Source organism: Mustela nivalis (assembly GCF_964662115.1).
Source record: "Mustela nivalis genome assembly, chromosome: 6".
Lineage (NCBI taxonomy): Eukaryota > Metazoa > Chordata > Mammalia > Carnivora > Mustelidae > Mustela > Mustela nivalis.
Genome location: NC_139025.1, coordinates 95,629,076 through 95,652,969, shown reverse-complemented (window position 1 = coordinate 95,652,969; position 23,894 = coordinate 95,629,076). Strand labels below are relative to the sequence as shown.

Genomic DNA, 23,894 nt, shown 5'->3' with positions numbered 1-23,894 from the left:
CTCCATAGCCTGTGACTCACTGCCATTGGACATCACCCTCACCCAGCATGCTTGCCTTTGTCTTTGGGATCCTGTCTCACGTCCTCTTTCAGGGAATCTTTCTTTCTCCCTCTTTCCAATGCAGAAGATTTCACAGTGCGGCTCTGGCCAAGGCAGTTGCTGACACTGGCACAGACAGCAGAAGACTTTCCCCGTGACACTGAGCTCCGGAAACATGAGGGTCCTGTGAGCTGTTGTAGCTTCAGCACCGATGGAGGCAGGCTGGCTACCGGGGGCAGGGACCGGGTGAGCCGCGGGCTCCCTCCTTGAGCCCACAGCCCCTCTGAGTCTTGGACTCCTCAACAGTCCATTTCCCATGGCTCCCGAGGCATTTTGCTTTACCACACCCCTAGGCCACCTCTTTCTACCACCCCTTCCCTAATATTCCCTACTCCTTTAAACTTTCTTGCCGGAAATGGCCCTGATGTTCCTACCTCCCTCCTCTGGTCCTGACTGCTCCCTGTCTTGGGACCTATCCAGAATCTCTTCTGCTGGGATGTGCGGATGCCCAGAGCCCCTGTTCTGATTTGCTCCTTCTCTGCCTGTCACCGTGACTGGGTCACTGGCTGTGCCTGGACCAGAGACAACCTACTGGTAAGGGAAGGGGTGGGGGTGGGGCAGAGCCCAGCAGGGTTCCTGGGGGAGGACCACATGGCCCAAGTCATCCTGCTTCCAACACCTGTTTATAATAATAGTAATAGCTGACATTTATTGAGCAAGTATGTGCCAGGAATTGAACTAAGCTCTTTATACATCTTGCCTCATTTAGTCTTTACAACTCCGTGTGAAGTAGACAGTACTACTATCTCTATTTCACAGATGAGGATCTTGAGCTCAGATAGATTAAAGAACATTTTCAAGGCCGTATAAGTGATGAGGCTGAGGCACTAATCATAAGAGAGCCCTGATTCTTAATAAGAACACAGAACTGTCTCCCCAAAGGCTTAGGGTACCTATCCCTGCAGTGAGAGGATACTGCTGTATTTTCTTCGGTCCTAAGGCAAAAAACAAAAACAAAAACAAACCCCTAAGATTATGCACTTAAGGTTGGTGAAGCCTAGTTTTCCCATGCACAGTTCCCACACTTGTTCTCAGGAACAGATGAGAAAGGAGTGAGAATCAGTTGACTAGAATTGTCACAGACTGCTCTCTGCCCCTGCCTGCTGGGCAGCTGCATCTTTCCTTGGTATTGAAGGCTGTTCACCTTTGTCTGGTTTGTTGACTGACAGTTTGTGAATAACAGGGACAACAGCCACTATGCATTCAGTGTTCAGTACGTACTAGGCAGCCCTTCGTGTAGGTGCAGGTACATCAGCCCCGCAGCAGCCACAGCAAATAGTGACACTGTTACTATCCTCGTTGACTGGATGACAATCCCAAGGCGCAGAGAGATGAACTTGCCACAGGTCACAAAGTAAAGGATGGTGGAGCTTGGAACTGAACCCAGCACAGCCAATGTTCTTAATCACCAACCTTAATGCCCACCCCACCCTGTGCCCGCGTTGTCAGTGTACAAAAATGCTGGAGGCATGCTGCTAATCCCACTTCTCTGACCTCTGACTGTGCAGGTCTCCTGCTCCAGTGATGGCTCTGTGGGGCTGTGGGACCCAGGACAGCAACAGCAGCTTGGCCACTTCCTAGGTCATCAGAGTGCCGTGAGCGCCGTGGTGGCCGCGGTGAGGAGGTGGCAGAAAACTCACTCGGGGCCCTGGGAAGGCTAAGGAGGCTTTGGGAGATGGGTGCATTGGGTATCTAATCTCAAAGGCAAAAGAAGTATAAAGAATGAGATACTCGGGCCTGAATTAGAGCAGGATGAGGGTATTGAGATGGAGGGTTGGTGTGAGGGGAGGAAGAGGGCAGCTCAGTGTCTGAACTGTGTGCAGGATTGCAGTCCTGAGCCACCCAGCCTGTGTCCCCAAGTTCTCCACACTCTTGGACATCTCGTAGGCCTTTAGTCCTCAGCCCTCACCTCTGTGGTAGGAGGCATACTCCTCTTGTCCTGCTCGGTGCGATTCTGGTCTGATCCTGTGCTCTGGAATAGGAAGAACATGTGGTGTCTGTGGGCCGAGATGGAACACTGAAAGTGTGGGACCATCAGGGTGTGGAGCTGACGAGCATCCCTGCTCACTCAGGACCTATCAGCCACTGTGCCGCTGCCCTCGAGCCCCGGGCAGGTAAGGAAATGCCAGTTCCCTTTTCCTCCCTTCCCCCCTGCTTTCCCCCTTCTTCTGACTTCATCTCTGTGCCTTCTCAGTTGGGCAGCCTGGGTCAGAGCTTCTAGTGGTGACTGTTGGACTGGATGGGGCCACACGGTTGTGGCATCCGCTCTTGGTGAGTTCCCTGAAAGGACTGGGGTGGATGGAGTGGAGAGGGCAGAGTAGGACAACTATGACGCTGAGCCCCTGCTTTCCCACCTCCGTCCTTTCCTCCTAGGTGTTTCAGACACACACCCTCCTGGGACACAGTGGCCCAATCAGTGCAGCTGCAGTTTCAGACACCTCAGGCCTCCTGTTGACCACCTCAGAGGATGGTTCTGTACGGCTCTGGCAGGTACCCGAGGAAGCAGGTGAGAAGGCATGGAGAGAGGCAGTATATAGAGGGGTGTGTTAGTGGGACCATGAAGGTCAAGGGTGGCCTGATATCTCCTTGTGTCCTAGGAGTGGTTCAACTTCTAATGCATCACCTACTTCCTTCTCCAGATGACACATACACACCCAGGAGTCCTGTAGCCATCACTGCTGTGGCCTGGGCCCCCGATGGTTCTGTGGCAGTATCTGGGAATCGAACTGGGGAACTAACTCTGTGGCATGAAGCTAAGGCTGTGGCCACAGCACAGGTGAATTGGATCAACCTTGGTGCTTGTCTGTGTGACTTCTGCCCCAGCTGTACATGTACTGGTGTGCGTAGGTGGCTGGGAGGGAATGAGGGTTAACCCTGGCTCTTCGGGAATACTGAGATGAACATGTCATGCTCCCCAGGCTCCAGGCCACATCAATGCTCTGGTGTGGTACTCGGCACGTACCTTGATTGTTCTCAGTGCTAATGAAAAGGTCAGTGAGTGGCACGTGGACCTGCAGGAGGGTTCAACATCCAGAAATTTCAGGTGAGATGGGGCAGCTGGGTCAATGTGATATGTCGATGGTCTCCTTATAGATTTTGTGCAAATCACTCCACCCCTACTTCTGAACTAGGTCAATAGGATGTTAGTAAGTGGGAAAAAGTCCTTGGGAAATTGTTTTGGTTTCCCTTCATGTCAACTTAAATAGTTATCAGTGTCTACTTTAGGCTAAGCTCTGAGCCAGGCTGTGTGAACCAGATTGAAATTACCTTTTAATTTAGGAAGCACAGTAGAGGAATATGCACTGAAGTCAATCACCGGCAACAGGCAGAGTGATTAGTGCTATAAGGAAGAGATCTATAATTCCCAGAATTTGAGAAATTTATAGTTTACAAAAGAGTTGCTATTTGAGGTTGGGCTTTAAGGGTGAGTAGGAGTTCTCTGGATCCTTAAGGGAAGGAAATGGTGTTTCAGTAGTATTAACAAAAGGCAAGGAGGCATGAGAGTGCATGGTATATTCTGGCACAGCTCAGATGTTGGGTTCTTGGGGAGAGTGGTGGTGGGGGGTTTGGGGAATTGGATTGAAAAGATAAACTGGGGGAAGGCTGTAGAGGGCACAGTGTCAAGGATTTTGAGAATAGTTAGCTGCAGTTTAGGAAGAGGACTCCAGTGGCATTATGGAAGATGGGTAGTAGTAGAGAGATACTACGGGCAGAGAGGCCACCTTCACAGCAGTTGCTCTAGTCCAGGGAAGACATAGTGTGGGCCCCGAGAAGGATGAGAAGGAGGGATAGAGATTTAGGCAGGTATTGGCAAGTAGAATCCACAGTGCTTATTAATCAGTTGGAGGTCAGGAGGGAAGGAAGAGACAAGAAGCCAAGAGATGCCTCATTTGAGCAGGTGAGGGGATGGTGATGATGAATACTGATATAAGAAAAACAGAGGAAGAGAATTTGTAGGGAAGGTAATTGATTGCGTTCTGTACTTCTCTCCTGAGGAATTCATGGGGAGCCAAGGAGCCTGAGAGAGGTGGACTAAAATAGGGTCTCTCTTTGTCCTTGTACCTTTTTTGAGTTGCAGTCTTCACCTGAACCGAGTTCTGCAGGAGGACTTAGGGTTCCTGACAGGTGTGGCCCTAGCTCCAGACGGTCACTCCCTCATCTTGGCCGATGCGGGTTTGCGGTTACAGTGCATGAAACCAGGGGAGGCTCCTTCTGAAATCTGGTAGGATTCAAAAAGCTGTTTCCGCTCAGGCTACAGAAAAAGGAAAAGTGGGTTAGTGGTTACCCTGAACTTGGGTCTAACTTAGAACAAAACCCTGGGGTCTTACAGAGAGGATGGATGTTCATGGGTTCAGCCTCTTTCTTTCTTATAAACCAGGAGCTGCCGCTATTCGGAAGGTGCTATGTTGTTGTCCACCCATCTGGACTATGGTGTGTTTGTCCTGCAGTCAGTGGAAACTAGAGGCCTTTATCTCTTAGTAAGTCTGATTTGAGTGTGTTAAAACATTTGTCCACGACCAACACTTTTAAAACCTTGGGGCCATGGTTGAGGATAAGAGGAGGGTAAAGGCATTGGTTCCAAATTCCCTTCTCTTCCTTCAACTGGAGTGGCTCTACTTCAGAGCATTCTATAGTGGGTTTCAGCTTCCCTGTAATATTTTACTGATACAAAAAAGGATTCCAGTGTTAAAAAAAAAAAATCACAGGGAACCATCAATGTAGGAGTTTTCTTAATTGCTTTTTTTCTCATGTCTCTCTTGTCTTGTCACTGTGAGTACTAGTGTCTGGAACAATACAGACATATCTCATAGACATGACATCGGGTGAAAGAAGTCAGACACAAAAGAGTACATACTACATGCTTTCATTCACATAAAGTTAAAGAACAAATGGAACTAATTTATGGTGACAAAACTCAGAATATTGTTAGCTCTGGTATTGACTGGGAAGGGTCACGAAGGCAAGTTTCTAGGGTGACGGAAATGTTCTACATGTTGACTTTGGCAGTGATTGCACGGATGTATACATATGCAGAAGTTCCTTGAGATGTACATTTAAGATTCGTGCACTTAGGGATGCCTGGCTGGCTCAGTTGGTTAAGGCTCTGCCTTCGGCTGTGGTCATGATCCTGGGATCCTGGGATGGAGTCCTTGGCTCCTTGCTCAGTGGGGAGCCTGCTTCTTTCTCTGCCTGCTGCTCCCACTGCTTGTGTGTTTTCTCTCTCTGTCTTGCTCTCACACAATAAATAAATAAAATCTTAAAAAAAAAAAAAGCGTTCACGCTCTTTACGATGTCTAAATCACAGTTAAGAAAGTCCTGACCAGGCATGCCTGAGTGGCTCAGTCAGTGAACCTGCTGACTTCGGTTCAGGTCATGATCCCAGGATCCTGCGATCAATTCCCGAATTGGGCTTCTTCTCCAGAGGAGAGTCTGCTTCTCTCTCTCCCTCTGCCTGCCACTCTGCCTGCTTGTGCTCTCTCTCTGACAAATAAGTAAATAAAATCTTAAAAAAAAAAAAAAAGTGCTGACCAGCCCAGAGCCTAAAACAGTTGCTTTGGCTATATAGTGTCAACTGCTATGAGTAGGCTGAACAAAATGAGCCATCCTTTCACAGAGGCAAAAGGAGTCAGGAGAGTTTCAAGAGAGCCTCGAGTTTGAGCCAAACCTGGAGAATCCTACTGGGACCTACGTGTTGGTAACCCAAGCCAAACCGGAATCTGGTGAGTGGGATGGGAGGACCCACAGGTCTGGAGATGCCTTGTAGGTGACGCTGGGTCCTATGAAGCCAGAAACCTAGCTCTAACCTCTGTCCTTGAAATGGCAGAGTCCTCATTTTTGTGTGCCAGCTCTGATGGGTTGCTGTGGAAACTCGCCAAGTGCACCCCCGAAGGAGAATGGGAGACAAGCAACCTCTGGCAGAAAACGGAAATGCCTGAAACCCCAATTCCAGAGACGGCCCCATCTGTGCAAGACAGCAGCACAGATAGCTGGTCCCCACCCTCACAGCTGAGGACTCAGCAGCGTAGAAAGGTGAGTTAGAGGCATGGGTCACAAATAGAGGGGAAGAGGCCTTCTGTCTGACAGGTGGATGCTTCCTTGACAAAGGAAGACCCACTGAAAGCTCAGCACATCACTTCTCCTTCCCCTCCAAGATTCACTCGGGCTCGGTCACAGCCCTCCATGTCCTGCCTGGGTTGCTGGTGACAGCTTCAAAGGACAGAGATGTTAAGCTGTGGGAGAGACCCAGTATGCAGCTGGTAAGTGTGTATGTGTGCAAGGAGGGCTCAAAGAATGTCACAGAGGGCAAACTTGGGCAAAGAATGTACAAAAGATCAAAATTCTGTTTTCTTCTATCCTTGCTATCATGTGCAACTAACCTATTTCTAAATAAAAGGCATTAATGTGAGAGAAAAATGAGTTAGTAAGGAGGCCCTAGGCTTGTAAACTTCACCTCCCCATATTTTGTTTCCCTTTGTAGCTGGGTCTGTTCCAGTGTGAAGCGGCTGTCAGCTGCCTGGAACCTTGGCTGGGCCCCGACTCTACCCTGAAGCTTGCAGTGGGAGACACACTGGGCAACGTGTACTTTCTCTCCTGGGAGTAAAGATGCCCCACCCACTTGTGCTTGAGATGCAAAGCCGGAAGACACTAAGTGGCTCCTTTCTTGATTCAATTTTTTAAATAAAGTGTCAGAAAATCTCCAGTGCAATCTGCCTGTGTTCTGATGTGGATGTGGATCAGAGGAATATGGATGTCCTCATGTTTCTTTTCTGATTTAACATTAGTCCTTACTAAAACTGCAAGAAAGGGAACCAGTTCTTTCATAGATATTCTTTGAAATCAGGCTTTAGAAGTCTTGTGTCACTTGCTCGTCCAAGGGTCCTGAGATGCCGTTCCTGGCGGGGGAAGGAATGAGTGATGTTGGCCGGCAATTAGTTTGAACAGAGAGCTGAAGACATCTCACTTAGTCAAGAAAGATTAAGAAAAGGAGGAGTGAGTTGAAAGTGCCCCCCCAGTCAGGGCGTTTAGAGAGAACATTAAGTTCCTCCCACAGAAGCAGCCTCTTCTGTGCGGAACTGACTGCCCAGATAAGAAGTGAGAAGCTAGGGCGCTGAGTGGAATGGGACTCCTGGCTTTCACAGCCACTGACTAGGCAGCAGCAGCCACTTGACCTGCACATGTTTGTCAGTAATAGTAATTTGCATTCTTGGAAGAAACCCCAAAAGTGTAGCTCTCAAATTGAAGTTCGTGAAGATTAAAACAAATGGAGAGATGGAACAATCCTACCCATGGACTCACCATGGACTGTGATCCTTTTAAGTTCTAAAACCTTGTTTTCCTATAGTTTTATCTTATGGGAGAGGAAGTTTCCTGAGACTCTAAGAGTTAGGGAAAAGTTCAAGGTCTTCTATGTCCCAAAGCTCAAGGACTCGTATATGAGAAGCCAGGCTTACAAGATTTTGTTCTAAGTTGGTAGGGTTTTCTCAGAGAACTACCACTGCACTCTGATTAGAAATGAGTTTTGACGGGTGCCTGGGTGGCTCAGTTGGTTAAGCGACTCTCTTTAGCTCAGGTCATGATCCCGGAGTACCTGGGATCAAGCCCCATATTGAGCTCCCAGCTCCATGGGAGTCTGCTTCTCGTTCTGACCTCCCCTCTCATGCTCACTCTCACTCTCTCTCTCTCAAATAAATAAATAAAATCTTAAAAAAAAAAAAAGAGAGAGAGAGAAAGAAATGAATTTTGAGGAACTGGGGAGTTGAGGGGTATTGAGTTTTGTTCTTACTTTGCCCTGATTCCAGGTTTTCGTGGACAGATCATCTGAGAGACTTTCCCCTTATTTCTACTAGTGCCCCATGGTCTCCCTCAGCTGGAGGATAAAGATATAAGAAATTCCATCAACTGATGTTTTAATCATGGGTCATGCTTCTATCTTCTCTCATGTGTCTCATGCAAGGGCTCTAAAAGTACCTTCTAGACCACCTCCTCCACATACCTTGTGACCAGAATCCAAATTAAGGTTATTTGAAATTTATGATTTATAATACTACCCAGAAATGCTACAGAGAACCATGGCACAGCATCATCCTGAAAGTTGCTGGTTTCAGTCTTTTGCTTTTTGCTCTACTGAGAGCATGGGCCAAGGACAGGAGGAAGCCCTAGACGTCTGTGTTCCAAGCTCTAAAAATTCTACAAAAGCACCCCATCTAAGGCTGGAGGATGGGGATGGAAAAAGTTAAGAAAAGGCTAACTTGACCTTTGCTCAATAGACTCAGCCTTGTTGGCCAGGCCCGCCTGAGGTATTTTTGTCTTTCTTACCTTATAGGTGTACAGCAAGGTCATAGTATAATTGCTGTGAGTGACAATAAGAGACTCTGGGTAACTGTAAACATGTGCCCAAGGGAGTTGAAGGGAAAATTAATTTAGGTAATTTATTTTATTTTGTTTTATTTTTAAGATTTTATTTATTTATTTATTTGACACTGAGACAGAGACGGCAAGAGAGGGAACACAAGCAGGGGGAGTGATAGAGGGAGAAGCAGGCTTCCCTCTGAGCAGGGAGCCCAATACAAAGCTCAATCCCAGGACCCTGGGATCATGACCTGAGAGCTGAGGGCAGCTGCTTAAGGACTGAGCCACCCAGGTGCCCCTAATTTAGATAGTTTAAACATTTTGAGTTTTTTTTATTTGTTTGTTTTTAAAGATTTTATTGTATTTATTTGACAAGAGATAAGAGTCAGAGAGCACAGTTGTGGGGGAGTCCAGGGATGGCAGAGGGAGAGGGAGAAGCAGGCTCTTCGCTGAGCAGGGAGCCCCAAATGGGGCTTAATCCCAGGACCCTGGGATCATGAAGTGAGCCAAAGGCAGATGCTCAACTGACTGAACCACCCAGGTGTTCCAATTTTGATCACTTTATTTTTCTTTTACTGTTATTTTTCCATTCTCTGTTAGAAGCAAGTCATTAAACCCAGCCCCCACTTAAAAGGAGAGAGACTAAACCTCCTGGAGGGAGAATTACCAAAGAATTTATGCTCCTATTTTAAAATCACCATAGTAATCAGTAAATCTTGAAGTAGGTTTTTTGAAACTATGAAAGTTATCCTGTTCCACTAATTTTAGCATCCGTCCGTTGATCCTGACTATAGCAATTATTACTGTGATTTTTTTTTTTTTTAAGAGAGAGTGTGTTGGGGGCGTTTGGGGGAGGGTGCAGGGGGACAGTGGCAGAGGGAGAAGGAGAGAGAAAATTCCAAGTAGGCTTTTGAGCTGAAATCAAGAGTCAGATGCTCAACTGACTGAACCACTCAGCACCCCATTTCCAATGATGTTCTATTTCCCTCGAGCCTTCTATATTAATTGAAATCCTTTTGGAAGGATTATTTATCATTTCTTTCCAGAATGTATGGAGTCATTCCAGTATGTATGGAGTCATTCATCTATTTCAATCTTTCTGTGGGTTTTTCATAGATGTCCTTTATCAGGTTGAAGCTCCCTTCCATTCTTTGCTAAATGTTTATCATGAAAGGGTGCTAGATTTAGCCACATGCCTTTTCTGCATCTAATAAGATAGTCATATGACTTTTGTCCTACATATGTCCTAAGATAGTCATATGATTTTCATATATTGAACCAACCTCACATTCCTTTAATAAATCTCTTGTCATGGTGTAGAATTCTTTTTACTTTACTGGTTTAGGCTTGGTAGCATTTTATTGTACATCTGTATTTTTTTTTTTTAATTTATTTATTTGACAGAGATCCAAGTAGGTAGAGAGGCAGGCAGAGAGAGAGGAAGCAGGTTCCCCCCTGAGCAGAAAGCCAGATGCAGGGCTCCATCCCAGAACCTTCCAGAACCCCAGGATCATGACCCAAGCTGAAGGCAGAGGCTTTAACCCATTGAGCCACCCAGGTACCCCACATATCTGTATTCTTAAAGGACATTGGTCTAGAGTTTTCTTTCCTGGTGGTATCTTTACCAGATTTTGGTTTCATATTGCCTCATGGAATGAGGTGTGAAGTATTCTCTTCTACTTTTTAGAGAAGTGTGTATAGTCTAGTTTTAACAGCAGCACAGTATTTCAGTGAGTATGTTTAACTAGTTCCTTATCTAGGGATCTTTTGCATATGACAATGCTGCACTGACTTCATCTATACAAACAAGTACGTCTGTAGTTTTTAGGTCAAAGGGTATGTATATTTTAAACTTAAATAGATATTGGTAATCTGGTCTCTAAAAAGTTACAGGCTACTGTTTTCATTTAAATAACCTTTACTGTTATCTCAGTAAGTATGTGTTATGTGTGTGTAAGTGTGTGTGTGTGCATGTATCTATGTACATATATTTGTGTTCATAAACATATCTGTTTATGAATAATCAGGAAGTCTTTGGTCTGACGTGGACTTTGGTACTTCTTAGGTGGAGGAGGCAGCTCAAAACTCATTCTAATTCCTCTCCTTTCCTCCCTGAGATGTATTTAGACTTAAGAGACAAGTCCTCTAAGTGCTTGCAGATTTTTGGACATCTGCTGAGTCCTAGGATAAGTGGTGGGAGACCTGGTCTGCAGTTGTTTCAACCACCCCCCTTTTTTTTTTAAAGATTTTTTTTTACTTATTTGAGAGAGAGACAGTGAGAGAGAGCATGAGAAGGGAGAAGCTTAGAGGGAGAAGCAGATTCCCTGTGGAGCTGGGAGCCCAATGAAGGACTAAATCCCAGGAGATCGGGGATCATGACCTGAGCCAAAGGCAGTTGCTGAACCAACTGGGCCATCCAGGTGCCGTCTCTACCCTTCTAATAGTAATACCCAACAAACTCCACGTTGCAGAAAAATTTACTTAAATGGGGAAAAGCATCAGTCACCATTAGTGTCCTTCAAGGCACAGAGGTTATTCTGCTGTTAGGAACAGGATCCTGAGTAACTTGCAGCTAGCTATGGGATACATAGAGCAATGTGTACTTCCTGTCCTGAAGATGAAGAAGTATGAACATGAGAAGAAAATACGTGGTTGGAGAAATAAAGCCCAAAGAAGCCAGTGGTAGATTTGTGCCATTTTTATTACATAAAAGATCAGAAAATTCAAGAGTACAACACTGCTTATTTTCTTGTTTGAAGATCAGACCTTATCTAGTTTATTTAATATTCACCACAGCTGCAGGAAATTAAACCGAACCTTTAGCAGGTATCGCATACGGACCTGGTTGGGGTTATAGACAATAAATTCATTGTAGTTGAGGGTATAACCGTCTGGATTCAGAACTCCTGTGTCACTTGCTGGTCCTAAGGGTACCATACTCCCATTCCTGCCAAATGAAAAAAAAAGCGTGTCAATATCTGCCTCTGAGAAGCTGGAATATAGAAAGTAGAGAGTCTTTTTTTTTTTTTTTTAATATTTATTTATTTGATAGAGATCACAGATAGGCAGAGAGACAGGCATAGAGAGAGAGGGGGAAGCAGGCTTCCTGCTGAGCAGAGAGCTCGATGTGGGGCTTGATCCCAGGACCCTGAGATCATGACCTGAGTGAAGGCAGAGGCTTAACCCACTGAGCCACCCAGGCACCCCGAAAGTAGAGTCTTATTTGGCCAAAAGAAGTCTTCTGGCTTTACAGGCTCTGAGTACTCACAGGGTGATGAAGGAGGCAGGACTGGGAGCCATCTTGCCTAGTCCCTTGGTGCTATGTTTGCCCTGAAGTAATCTTTCTGCCTCAGGATTGGCCTCTAATAGCTCATTACACTGACCTAAAGCGACCTGCAGAGCAAAAAGATCTTTGAACACCCACATCTTCCTGAGAACTGGATGGCTCTAAGTCCAAACAGAAAATCCCATCACTACTTTCTTCCCCTCCTCCTGCACAGGAATGGAATGGAAATTGCCCTTGGATCCCCTTTCAAGTTCTCCCAGGTGAACCTCTTGGTTCGGAATCAAACTTTTCTCTCTGGAAAAACAGGAACTAATAATAAACTAGAGATCATAAATATGTTCATCTCACCTCTGATAAAAGCAGTAGTCCAGTATCCTTCACTCGAGAAGCAAAGCAGTAATTGGCACTCTTAGAAGACATGTCGGCAAAGTAGATTCCTTTCCCAAACTGAAATATATAAACAAACTTGAAGGTCAGCTGCTTAACCCACTGTGTTAGCAAGAAGGCCTGTACCACTGACCCTGTGCTTCATGATCTTAAACACAATATAGACCTTTCTCCATTTCCCTTTGCAATTCTTTTCCAGAGAAGCAGGTGTATTCATGAGTCTCTGCTTTCTGAGGGGGTAGAAAGGATATCTTTAGGAATTTAAAGAAAGAGGGACATAGTAAGAAATGTTATGGTGTGAAAAAAGAAAAAAAAGTCAGGGTTATCAGTGAGCTGGTTTACTTCTTGGGAAGGGTACTATGGAATCCTAATCTAGAAGAAAAAAGGGAGGGGGGGAAAGGACTAAGAAAATTATTGTATCCTTTACCCTTGTGCCTCCTTCCAGGATTCTACTCACCATGTAACCTGTGATGGGAGCCTCAGGTGGGGCAATTCGAAGCCCATGGCTCAGGATTCCCACCCAGTTACTAAGTCTGGAACCATGCCATAGCAGCATCCTAGAGAACAAGTATTATTATTGTACTCTGTTGCTCTCCAGCAGAGATAGGCCATAAGGATAAAAAAGCCATTTTCTCACATTTTCCAGAAGTTCCATAACTGCACTTCTGGCAAAGCAATGTCTTCCCAAACCCAAAGCTAAACTGAGACCTGTTATGAAGGTCCTCTCTGAAGGCTTCTTTCTCACCCTCCTTCTCCACTTCAAAGACATCCAGCAAGGTCATGGTATAGTCCCTGTGTGTGGGAGCATGAGTAGACTGCAGGTACTGGGAAATCACCTGTGAGAAGAAATGAAAGAAATGGCTCGTGTGGACTCTACAAGAGACCAGACCAAACTGAAGAACCTCAGGGCTTCTGGTAAAAATCAGAGACTTTCTGCTCCCTAATGGCCTCACAAGACAGTTTACCTAATTCCTGGTAAACTGAAGTGCTCGCTTCGGCAGCACATATACTAAAATCCTGGTAAACTGGGGACGCCTGGCTCAGTTGGTTAGGCAGCTGCCTTCGGCTCAGGTCATGATCCCAGCGTCCTGGGATCGAGTCCCATATCGGGCTCCTTGCTCCGCAGGGAGCCTGCTTCTCCCTCTGACTCTGCCTTCTACTCTGTCTGCCTGTGCTCGCTCTCGCTCACTCTCTCTGACAAATAAATAAAATCTTTTAAAAAAAAAATTTAAATCCTGGTAAACTGAAATTCTGCTCTATACAAAAGTTTGCTCTTGGACAACCCTCTTGGGTCCCCTCCTTTGGGAGCTTAGTATTATCACTCAATAAACCATGCTTGCTGCTCTCCAAAAAAAAAAAAAAAAAAAAAGTTTATTCTTAACCAGAGTGGTCACAGAACAATGGGGTAAGGAGCATGAGTCTTACAAGTAGGAAAATAAATGATCATTTTTCTTACTTTGAACTCATAACTTTCATGGTCTAGAGGGTGCAGGGCACAATGCAGTTTTCTATAGTGTTGGTCCAATGGGTGTTCTGGGCTTTGCAGCTCTGTCTTCACCAGCTTAATGGCAATTTCAATGTCTCCCAAAGCCTGACAAGATGAGATATAGGATCAATGTGTAGGGACTTGGAACCACAGAGTAATACTTCCCAATTCACATGTCTCACCTCTAGTAATTGTACTTTGTCTGACAGTTCTTTCTCTGTTCGGATTAATGGAGGGGTACGGAGTCTAAGGACAGAGATATAATCCATAATCAGTTCCCTGAGGGTGGCCAAAGGCATATGACTAAAAGTAACAGACTAAAGATAAAACACACACACTGTATAGATTCTGACATCTGGAACTAGAAATGAAATTATTTTTTATGGGTTCCCTTAATACATTTCAGATGTACAGCTTTGTAATTTTAAAGTCATCACTGCAAGTTCAGTTACTATCCCTCACCTTATAGCAGCCCCCTTCACCCATTTCACCCACCCCCAACCCCTTTCCTCTGTCTGTTCTTTGTATCTATGAATTTTTTTTTTTTTTTAGAATCTACATGAATTAAGTCATATGGTATTTGTTTTTCTCTGTTGGCTTATTTTGCTTAGCATAATACCATCAAGATCCATCCAACCATGTGCAAATGGCAAGATTTCCCTTTTTTTATAACTGAGTAGTATTCCATTGTATATATATACCACTTCTTCTTTATCCATTCATCTGTAATGAACACACAGGTTGTTTCCATATCTTGGCTATTGTAAATGATGCTGCAGTGAACACAGGGATGCATTATCTTTTTGAATTCGTGTCTTCATATTTTTCAGATAAATATCCGGAAGTGGTATGGTGGGGTCATATGGTAGTTCCACTCTTAATTCTTTAAAGAATCTCCATACTGTTTCCTATAGTGGCTGTGCTAATTTACAGTTCTATCAGTAGTATACAAGAGTTCCTTTTCCTCCACAACCTCTCCAACCCTTGTTACTTCTTGTTAGCGATAATACCCAAATCTTATTTTTTAAATAAGATATATCAACATCAAAAAGTAACAGCTTGGAGATAGTCTAGAAACAGAAGTAGACCTGCAGGCCACTCAGGGTTATTTTTAGGTCATAGAGTGCTATAAAGAAAGAAAAGAATAAAAACAGAAAAAGTACCAGAATATAGAATCAACAAAGATAAAATGTATTTTCTATACCTACTGTCATTTGAATAGGGAATAGGGAGTTTCACACCTGAAGCTATTTTACTTGTTGGCTGGATATCTAGGCCTACTTTTCTTGGTAATTTCTACTCGGTCAGAAAATATGGTTATAATCAGGACAGGAGATGGCATCCCAAACTTGTAAGTGGACTACACAGGCTATCTATAAATCATTTTGGCTCTGTATCTATCTAAGATGATCATTTCATTAGAAATGAGAGTAAAAAGATTATAGTTACTGTTGAGTGATGTAGATGGATATAGGTAGGTAGAAGACCAAAGAGAAGTGTAACAGCACAGGCCTTACCCAAAGTCATGTGGGATCCTGGTGTAGAATTCATTGCAAGCTTCCATGAGAGCTCGTCCATGCTGACCAGCCCGAATACAGTCCTCAATCTTCTTTAGAGACTGGTAGCCTGCCTTGATTTGTGCCACTGTCAGCTTCCCTGCAGGCCCATCCAGAGATCATCAGAACTCACAACTAGGGTCCTATCCTGAAAACAGTATTCATGTGCCTAATCGACAAAGACTCCCACCTTTCAGCTCTCAAAACAGCGTCTCTTACCCAACACTATCTCTCACCCCAGATCTCCTTTCTTTCATTCACAGTATCGACAAGCTTTAAATCATGAAGGTGATGAAATATCCTATTAAAGGAACTAGGAAATACAAAGAGAGAATGTGGGATAGAATCTGAAGTCCTAAAAAAAAAAAAAAGAATCTGAAGTCCTACCCAGTGGGGCTTTCTTGGTGTCGTATTTCATTTCTACCATCGTTTCTTCCATGGCTTGGACATTACAAATCAACTCTATCAGCTCCTGCACACGAAGATCTAGCTGTGATTCTGGTTTCAAAGGGGATTTAAGAGAGTCCCCTTTTGATTCTTCTTCACTCTACAATGGAAAAAAAGAGAATTACAAAATCCAGAAGGATCTATTTTAAGGTCCCTGCAAGGGCTGGCTCTACAGTACCCCTGGCAGGTGAACACCAATCAGCTTCTGCTTGAACACAGGCTCATCCCATTTTTAACCTGGTTAGAGTACTTGATGTGATTCTACCTTCTATTCTTCCCTATGCCTCCCACAGTTAAACTCCCAGAACAAGTCTAAAAGGCTCCCCTAGGGACGCCTGGGTGGCTCAGTTGGTTAAGCGGCTGCCTTCAGCTCAGGTCATGATCCCAGCGTCCTGGGATCGAGTCCCACATCGGGCTCCTTGCTCCGCAGGGAGCCTGCTTCTCCCTCTGACTCTTCCTTCCACTCTGTCTGCCTGTACTTGCTCTCATTCACTCTCTCTCTGACAAATAAATAAATAAAATCTTTAAAAAAAAACCAAAACAACAACAACAAAAAAAAACATTTAAAAGGCTCCCCTAATGAGTTGTTATGTTTAAGTATGTTATGACATCCATTAGGTCTCAGATCTTCTCATCTTAAAAAGACTTAAGATTTTTACATTTCTCAGATACTGTGGCAGTTTTCAGCATCCTGGTTCCAACTCAACTTGTTGAAATTAATTTTTTTAAATGTGGTGTATAACCAGAAGTGAAGACAACTTTAAATGCTATTTCATGGTGTGACTATATATTACTCCTCTCTCAATCCATACATTAAACTTCTGGAAATAGGACAAAAGATTTTAAAAGAACCGTATTAAATAACGAGACTAGAAAGCATATTCTATCTTTAATCTACGGTCCTTTCAAGATTACAAAGATCCGTGAAAGTTACCCCTGAGGGAACTGTTTCCTTTGCTTAGGGGGGAAATAGCAAGACTCAGGATATCCTGATCTGTTCTAGTCTGGGACCTGATCTAAGCCATTCTGCTAGACTTCACCTTGGTTCAGAGGAAGCAGTTTTCTCCCCAAATGTACAGCTGGAGTTTACCTGTGTATTGGTGGTATAGTCCATTTCTAGCATATCATATTTTCCAGGCACCTTCTCAAACTTCTCACGGTCCTCCCAATTGTTTTTTGTTTTGTCAAGGAATCTGTGGGATCCACAATGGTGAGAAAAGTCTTATAAAAAAATCTTACAAGTAAGAAAACTCTTACTACTAGGAATGGGCTTATAATTGTTTCCTTAGAACATCTCCAAACCATTTCTTTTTTTTCCTCCCAACTATTTCTTACAACTCTTATATCTGAATTCCCAAAAATCCTGGATTCTAAATTAGGACCCTAAATGAAAAAAAGAAAAAAAGGCTCTAGAGTCAATGGGAATAAAAAATGGAAAAAAAGGACTCTTGAGTTTCCCAAAGGCCCCAAAATACCACAAAAGCCTTTGAGATTTTAGACAAAAGATCCCTTTCTGAGTTCTTTCTCTGAAAGATTCCCAGAGACCAGAAAGTTCTGTCTCTATATCATAGTGAAAGAATTTTTAAAGCTCTAACTGAATATTCGCATCCTACCCACTTTTCCCAAATTTCCTTAATTGTTGGTCATATGCTAAATATATTAGATTCTTCTGTTTTTTAGTTAATTTCTTTTTTTTAAATACTTTTTTTTTTTTAAGATTTTATTATTTATTTGACACAGAGAGAGAGATCACAAGTAGGCAGAGAGGCTGGCGGAGAGAGAGGGGAGGAAGCAGGCTCCCTGTGGAGCAGAGAGCCTGATGCGGGGCTCGATCCCAGAACCCTGGGACCATGACCTGAGCCGAAGGCAGAGGCTTGAACCCACGGAGCCACCCAGGCGCCCCTATTTTTAGTTAATTTCAAGGTTCCAGGTGATGTAATCACTAACTAAGGATGCAGTTTGGTTTTCTATTCATAGAATGTCACAGTGGAAACACATTAACATTGAGGCCAAATCACACTTCTTATAAATTCTTAAAGAAGATACATGGAAGAAAAAGAATGGTATTTTTTGATACTCATTTCTTAGAACTCACTTCTTCTGAAAGATTTCCTTGGCTTTGTTGAGGTCCCCTGAGCAAGCCACCAAGCTGTGCTGCCCCATTTTCCCAACTGCAAAATAAATTCCACACATAAGATGGTTTCCTGCCTCCCAATCCAAGAAGAATTTTCTCAAAGTCTCCCCACTTAAGCATCTGACAAATAGGCAGGAAGGGGAGAGGGAAAGGTGAATGGGTCAAGCGGACTAATCCTGTTGGTATTAGTTACCTGCTAACTGCCACAGTTCCTGAACAGCATTAGCAGACCAAGTGCAGGACACTTCCCTGCCTCAACAGGCTGCTCTTAGTTTTTCCAGTGGGAACTTGTTAATGAAGATGTTTGCAATTTCCCTTTTGCGAGCCCCTCCTAGGTTATAAAGCCTCCTTTCCACCAATTTAAACCCAGAGGATCTTCTGGTTACTCACTAAGCTGTCTCTGGCTTTCTAAATGACAAATGAGAAAACCAATAAGAGTTATTACCTCGGCCCCATCTCATCCAAACGCTGAAGTGCCTCTGGGCATCATCTTCTAACAGCTGAATCAAATAGTACTTGTTGTTGTTGAACTGAAGATTGGTCTATGATAAGAGAAACACATGAACATGAGACAGGTTTACAAATGGAAGCCACATAAATTGATGTCTTCCTTGGTCACAGGTACTAGTAACTGCTGTAAGGAAAAAGCTACTATAAGGCTAATATCAGGGACTTAAGAATTAAAGATCTGGGCATTGAGACATGCTCATCTGTAATTACCAAGAAAAAAATTCCCATACATAGAACAGCTCCTTCCCTTACCTGATTTAGCATGACATCATAGACATCATTCCCTTCACAGTACACATGGGCCTAGAGAGAGAAGGAAAACATTGACATTAGTGTAGTCTCAGTACTCATGAGAGCCTTAGTAATGCTCTAAATTTTCTTCTGTCTCAAGGTGTCATTCTCCAGCACCACCAAAATCTACCTTCCAGGAAAGAACTGCAAAAGCATGTTCTTTTACATATAACCTATTATTCCTATAATAAAAACATGTTGGCTTTTTTTTGTAATTACAGAAAAACAAATGATTCTAACACTTAAAGGAAACTTGCTCCAGAGTAAGCCTTTCTTCTGTATTCTTCAAATCCTTTTCACATTCGTAACTCATGCCATACCGCAGCACAGTTTCTCATGAGAACAAAGATGTTTCATCCTTGATAATGGTATAATTTGCTACCTGAGAAAGAGAATGAGGTGCGGAAAGCTGATGATAACCCCAGAAGTTAAAAAAACATCCTGATTATTAACCACAAACTCCAGCACCCCCATCTCTTAATCTTTGAGAAAATTAATCATTAGTAGCGTTTTGGAGGATTCCTAAAATGAATACTAGTAGCGTTCCAGACAGGAATCCCAGTAGCAAAAGAACAACTGCTCTCTGAGAAATTGATGGGCAAAGGAATCTCTCACCTTTCCCACCTTGGCTGTGCACTCAGGATCCACAGGAGCTTTGCCCTTTAACAGCAAGGTCTTCACGGACTCTGAGGGAGGAGATATATACTACAGCTACTTGTATGGGAATCAAAAATAACTATCATGTCATAATGAACTTTGCCCATCTTAAGCAATCCTGATCTGTCCAGGTCTCAATCTGTCTAAATTACATGAAACTGAAGATTCCAAGAAAGGAGATTCGTATTATGGTATGCCCAAAGGATAGAAAATTAATGATATCTTTAAGAAAGGAAGAAGTAAGATTTGAAAGAACAAGGCATCCTTTGTCCTCACCCCTCCCACAGGCAATCCTGCTAGTCCATGTCCTCTTTGGCCTACCACTTGAAGCTGACCTTGCTTGTCTTCTGTTTTGTTATTATTGGCCTCTCCTCCATTCACAGGCTCCTTTTTCACCCCCTGCCTCTGGCATCTTCGAGTTTTCTTTGCAGGCAGAGGGTCTTCTATAGCTGTGTTGCCATTATGAACTCGTCCAGCTTCATCTAATGCTACAGAGGCCATGTGCATAAAAAGGCAAAGAACCAAAAGAAAGAATGAGTATCCAATGAACACAATCCTACTTTGAAAAAAACATCATCTTTTTAAAGAAAAGGCTTAAGATGGTTTTGTAAATTTACAAAGAAATAGTAACTGCCATACCACTGTTCTTGGCAATAGTCTGAGAAATCACATCCTAATTTGCTATTCTAGCCAAATTAAAATAAAATAAGATAAAATAAGATGGAGCCCCAGGGCTCTTGTGAGCTCATAGCTTGAGGCATGAGTGTCATATAGACTATCTCTGTTTACTTGCATCCCCAAACTTTACCAATACCTATCTTCAAACTACCCAACGTGGTATGAGATAATGGCTAACAGAGTGCTCTGGAATCTGTCTCTAGTTTAGAGCCTAGCTGGGTCTCTTCCAGCTGTGGAAACTTGTAGAATTTACTTCACCTCTTTGTACCTCAGTTGCCCCGACTGTAAAATCCAGAGGAGGGCAACAATAGCACCTAATTTGTAGGATGGACCTACACAATTGTAGGATGGATGCACATAAGAACATAACACAGAGTGTAATACTCCTCAATACTAAGACCTGAATTTTACTATCTTTGAAACTGGGCTGCATCTTACAATGGATGACATATAAACAATGAATCACGTTTTAACTGGAAGCATTTTTTTTCCCTTTCTTAGTGATACATAAAATGATGCATCTTAATAAATATTATTAATAAATAAATATTATTAATAAGCAAATACTTTCAATTAGATGACATTAAGTATTTAAAATAGTGCTGGCACTGTGTTAGTTACTACAGGTCCACAAGCTCTTATACACAATTCTGTAATCCGAAAAGCTCTGAAAACTGAAGTTTAAAAAGTTCAGCACCTAAACTAGCGTGATAGCCAAGGACGGGTCAGGGTACGACGGAAGGGGTGGAGCTAGAGCAGAGGGCCCCGCTCCTCTTCAGACTCCCCACCCCCCAGTATTCGCCCCCTACACTGTGCACCGAACCTTCGACCCCGTTGCTGCGCGTCCCCCGCCGTCTGGCAGCCATGAAGCCTGAACGTTCCTGTCAGCAAACCCGCCCCTGGAAATACCCGCTTGGAGTCACAGGGCGGGAACACAGCGCGCGTGCGTGCGTGCTGAGAAAGACGCGTGCATCGGACAGGGGCGGTACTCTCCACGATATTTGCATGTTGCTACGCGTTGTGGGAAGTCACCATAATTGTAAAAGGTCTTTAGATTCGGGAGCCTTATAAATGCTCGGTGGGGCCACCCTTTCCCATAGGGCGGAGGGAAGCTCATCGGTGGGGCCACGAGCTGAGTGCCTTGTGTCACTCTACCCCATGTCCCCTGGGAAGGTCTGAGACTAGGGCCATAGAGCGGCCCTAACAGGGTCCTCCCTGATTTCGGGGAGGTGAGTTCCCAGAGAACGGGGCTCCGCGCGAGGGCAGACTGGGCAGGAGATGCCATGGACCCAACCCCCTGCGGAAGGGCCTGGCGGATGCCTCCTTAGCCGGAGCTTGGAACAGACTCACGGCCAGCAAAGTGAGTTCAATGGCTGAGGTGAGGTACCCTGGCTGGGGGGCCTCATAACCTAATTCAGACTACTCTCCCCCGCCCCTTTTTGAAGAAAAGCAGAGTATGAGGAAGGAGGGGCGGGGCAGAGTATGAGGAAGGAGGAGCCGGGTGGGGCGGAAAGGAAATGTGATGATTTTGGGTCAGGAGTGGGGCCAAGCACTGAACAAGCTTAACAAGTCTCCATTTGGACCTTGAGGTAAGGAAGGGGGTTTCTTAAGACAAAAGTCACTGATTATAAGAGAAAAGATTGATACACTTGATTTCCTGGAATTAAAGAGCTTTGTTCTCAAAATATAAAAACCAAAATTCTTATTGTTTGTATGTGGTTTGGTTGTGAATAAGAAACTACAAAATACAAATTTTTAACTCATTACAGAAGTTTAACAAGGCTGATAGAAAATAACACGTAAGAATAAATTGCATCTTTACAAGAGCTTCAAATAGAAATAGAATTTTTAAGAAATAATAACATTTACTATAACATCAAAGTCTATCAGATACTTGGAAATAAATCTGACAAAATATAGGTGCTCAGCAAATGTTTGCTGGATTGAATTGGTTAATTTCTTTCCTTGGTAAGTCAACGTTTGTTGCATCTAATTTAATTATGACACAAATAAGCTAGACTGGTCTAAAAGACGTTAATTTGGAGATAGGAAAATGTGACAAAAATGGAACATTTGTTAAAAATAATTATCAAAGCTTTGGGTACTAGACAGAGTTAAGTGCTTTAACATGTATGTCATTTAATCTCAAATTGATAATACCTAGAATTTATTTGCTGATTACTATGCTATGAGCGTTACAAACATGATTTAATTCTCACAACAACCCCATAGGATAAGTATTATTATTGTCCCCATTTTATGGCTAAGGAAGCTGAGCTTTCGAAAAATTCAAGTAATTTATTCAAGCTCACATAGTATATTAGTTTACTAGGGCTGCCATAACTGTCATAGACCGGGTGGCTCAAACAACAGAAATTTATTTTCTCAACTCTGGAAGCTAGAAATCTAAGACAAGGATGTCTACAATGTAGGATTCTTCTTCTTTTTAATTTTTAATTAAAGAAAGATTTACTTATGTATTTACTTACTTGAGAGAGGAGAGAGAGCCAATGTGAGCAGGGAGAGCAGCAGAGGGAGAAGGAGAAGCAGACTCCTTGCTGAGAGTGGGGCTTCTGGTCTGATATGGGCTCCATTCCAGGACCCTGGGATCATGACCTGAGCTGAAGTCAGACCCTTAACCTATTGGTCCTGGGTAGTTTTAGAACCTGGGTGGACCTTATTGGACCTGGGTAGTTTTAGAACCTGGGTGGTCTTAGAACAACCTTGGTTTCTTCTAAGGCTTGTCTCCTTGGATTGTAAATGGCTGTCTTCTTACCTGTCTTCCTTCTGTGTTTGTCTATGTCCCAGTCTGGTTATAAGGACATGTAATATTGGATGAGGGCCTACTCAAATCACCTGCTTTGCCTTAATTACTTCTTTAAAAGCCCTACCTCCAAATACAGTCACATTTTGAACTCCTGAGGGGTTAAAACATAACTTTTTTTGTTGGGCATACACAATTCAGCCCATGACACACAGTTCAGAAGAGGCAGGACAGGTTTAGGTTATACCAAAATTTGTTTTTATCTACTAAGCTATTATATTTGTCAAGTTTCTTGGTAGTAATTATCATCCCACCCATATTCTTTAAAATTTATTTTTATTTTTTCTTCTCTTTATTTAGTTTTTTTTAAATGGTGGTCAGAGTGAAAATTACTGAAATATATTTTGAAGATACAATTTTCTGTAGTCAGATACAAAGTAAACATAACTAAAATAGTATTAAAACATATTATCCATAACCAGAAGAAACCAGAAGAAACAAAGGTATGGTGAATGAGAGTTTTCTTAGGTCTTAAGCAAAGCAAGAAAAGGGGGAAATACCTTATTTGACTATATATTCTTAAAAAAGAAAATGAGGGACGCCTTCATGGCTCAGTTGGTTAAGCCTCTGCCTTTGGGTCAAGTCATGATCCCTGGGTCCTAGGATCCTCAGTATTGAGCTCCCTGCTCAGCAGGGAGTTTGCTTCTCCCTTTGTCTCTCCCCCTGCTCCTTCATTCTCTCTCTCTCTTTCAAATAAATGGGTAAAGTCTGAAAGAGAGAGAGAGAGAGAGAGAGAGAGAAAGAAAGAAAGCAAGAAAGAAAGGAAGAAAAGCAAAGATTTTTAGCAAATGCCCAGTGGAAAGCTACAAAGTGTTCAAAAGTTGAATTCAATGTACTTAACATGTAAAGGGCTATCCCAAAGTCCTAAGAGAAACCAAATCTTCTGTACATAACTAGACAAATGATACAAATAAACCGTTTGCAAATTTGATAAGCAAGGACATGGAAAAATTGTTCAGGTTCACTAGTATAACAATGTGAGCTATTAGTGTTAGTATTCCACAGGATAACTGGCCTACTCACTTCAGTAAGTTTATTCTTATAAGAAAAGAATAATAACAGTAACAACAGAGATTGGCACTGTTCTAGATTAAAAGAGATTAAAAATCCTTTTGGGGGCGCCTGGGTGGCTCAGTGGGTTAAAAGCCTCTGCCTTCGGCTTGGGTTATGATCCCAGGATCTTGGGATCG

The 23,894-nt window shown here is 43.3% G+C and overlaps 2 protein-coding genes across 5 annotated transcripts in view; one reads left to right on the top strand and one right to left on the bottom strand.

Annotated features, from left to right (window-relative positions):
* Window positions 1-6,805, top strand: part of TEP1 (telomerase associated protein 1) — a 57,128-nt gene extending 50,323 nt beyond the window's left edge. For both annotated transcript variants that reach the window (XM_082736738.1, XM_082736737.1), the window contains exons 42-55: window positions 125-285; window positions 520-633; window positions 1,608-1,715; window positions 2,081-2,213; window positions 2,294-2,370; window positions 2,473-2,605; window positions 2,739-2,875; window positions 3,018-3,142; window positions 4,178-4,321; window positions 4,478-4,577; window positions 5,714-5,819; window positions 5,924-6,129; window positions 6,252-6,356; window positions 6,578-6,805. In XM_082736738.1, coding sequence (XP_082592864.1) covers window positions 125-285; window positions 520-633; window positions 1,608-1,715; window positions 2,081-2,213; window positions 2,294-2,370; window positions 2,473-2,605; window positions 2,739-2,875; window positions 3,018-3,142; window positions 4,178-4,321; window positions 4,478-4,577; window positions 5,714-5,819; window positions 5,924-6,129; window positions 6,252-6,356; window positions 6,578-6,700 — 1,772 coding nt within the window. In that variant the 3' untranslated portion in view covers window positions 6,701-6,805. The remainder of the gene's footprint in view (window positions 1-124; window positions 286-519; window positions 634-1,607; window positions 1,716-2,080; window positions 2,214-2,293; window positions 2,371-2,472; window positions 2,606-2,738; window positions 2,876-3,017; window positions 3,143-4,177; window positions 4,322-4,477; window positions 4,578-5,713; window positions 5,820-5,923; window positions 6,130-6,251; window positions 6,357-6,577) is intronic.
* A 4,326-nt stretch (window positions 6,806-11,131) lies between these two features.
* Window positions 11,132-20,849, bottom strand: PARP2 (poly(ADP-ribose) polymerase 2). 3 transcript variants are annotated; one of them, XM_082736745.1, is made up of 16 exons: window positions 20,704-20,849; window positions 19,538-19,690; window positions 19,161-19,231; window positions 18,507-18,557; window positions 18,190-18,286; window positions 17,706-17,781; window positions 16,701-16,803; window positions 15,551-15,710; window positions 15,125-15,263; window positions 13,790-13,853; window positions 13,578-13,712; window positions 12,830-12,957; window positions 12,579-12,678; window positions 12,083-12,181; window positions 11,717-11,841; window positions 11,132-11,395 (listed from the first exon to the last, which is right to left on the bottom strand). In XM_082736745.1, the coding sequence occupies exons 1-16, from the start codon at window positions 20,744-20,746 to the stop codon at window positions 11,236-11,238; spliced, it is 1,704 nt and encodes a 567-aa protein (XP_082592871.1). In that variant the 5' UTR covers window positions 20,747-20,849; the 3' UTR covers window positions 11,132-11,235. The 3 variants fall into 3 exon arrangements, with proteins under 3 accessions (XP_082592871.1, XP_082592872.1, XP_082592873.1); XM_082736746.1 differs by having other exon boundaries at window positions 20,578-20,759; XM_082736747.1 differs by lacking the exons at window positions 19,161-19,231; window positions 19,538-19,690; window positions 20,704-20,849 and adding an exon at window positions 18,786-19,105.
* Between the last annotated feature and the right edge of the window lie 3,045 nt (window positions 20,850-23,894).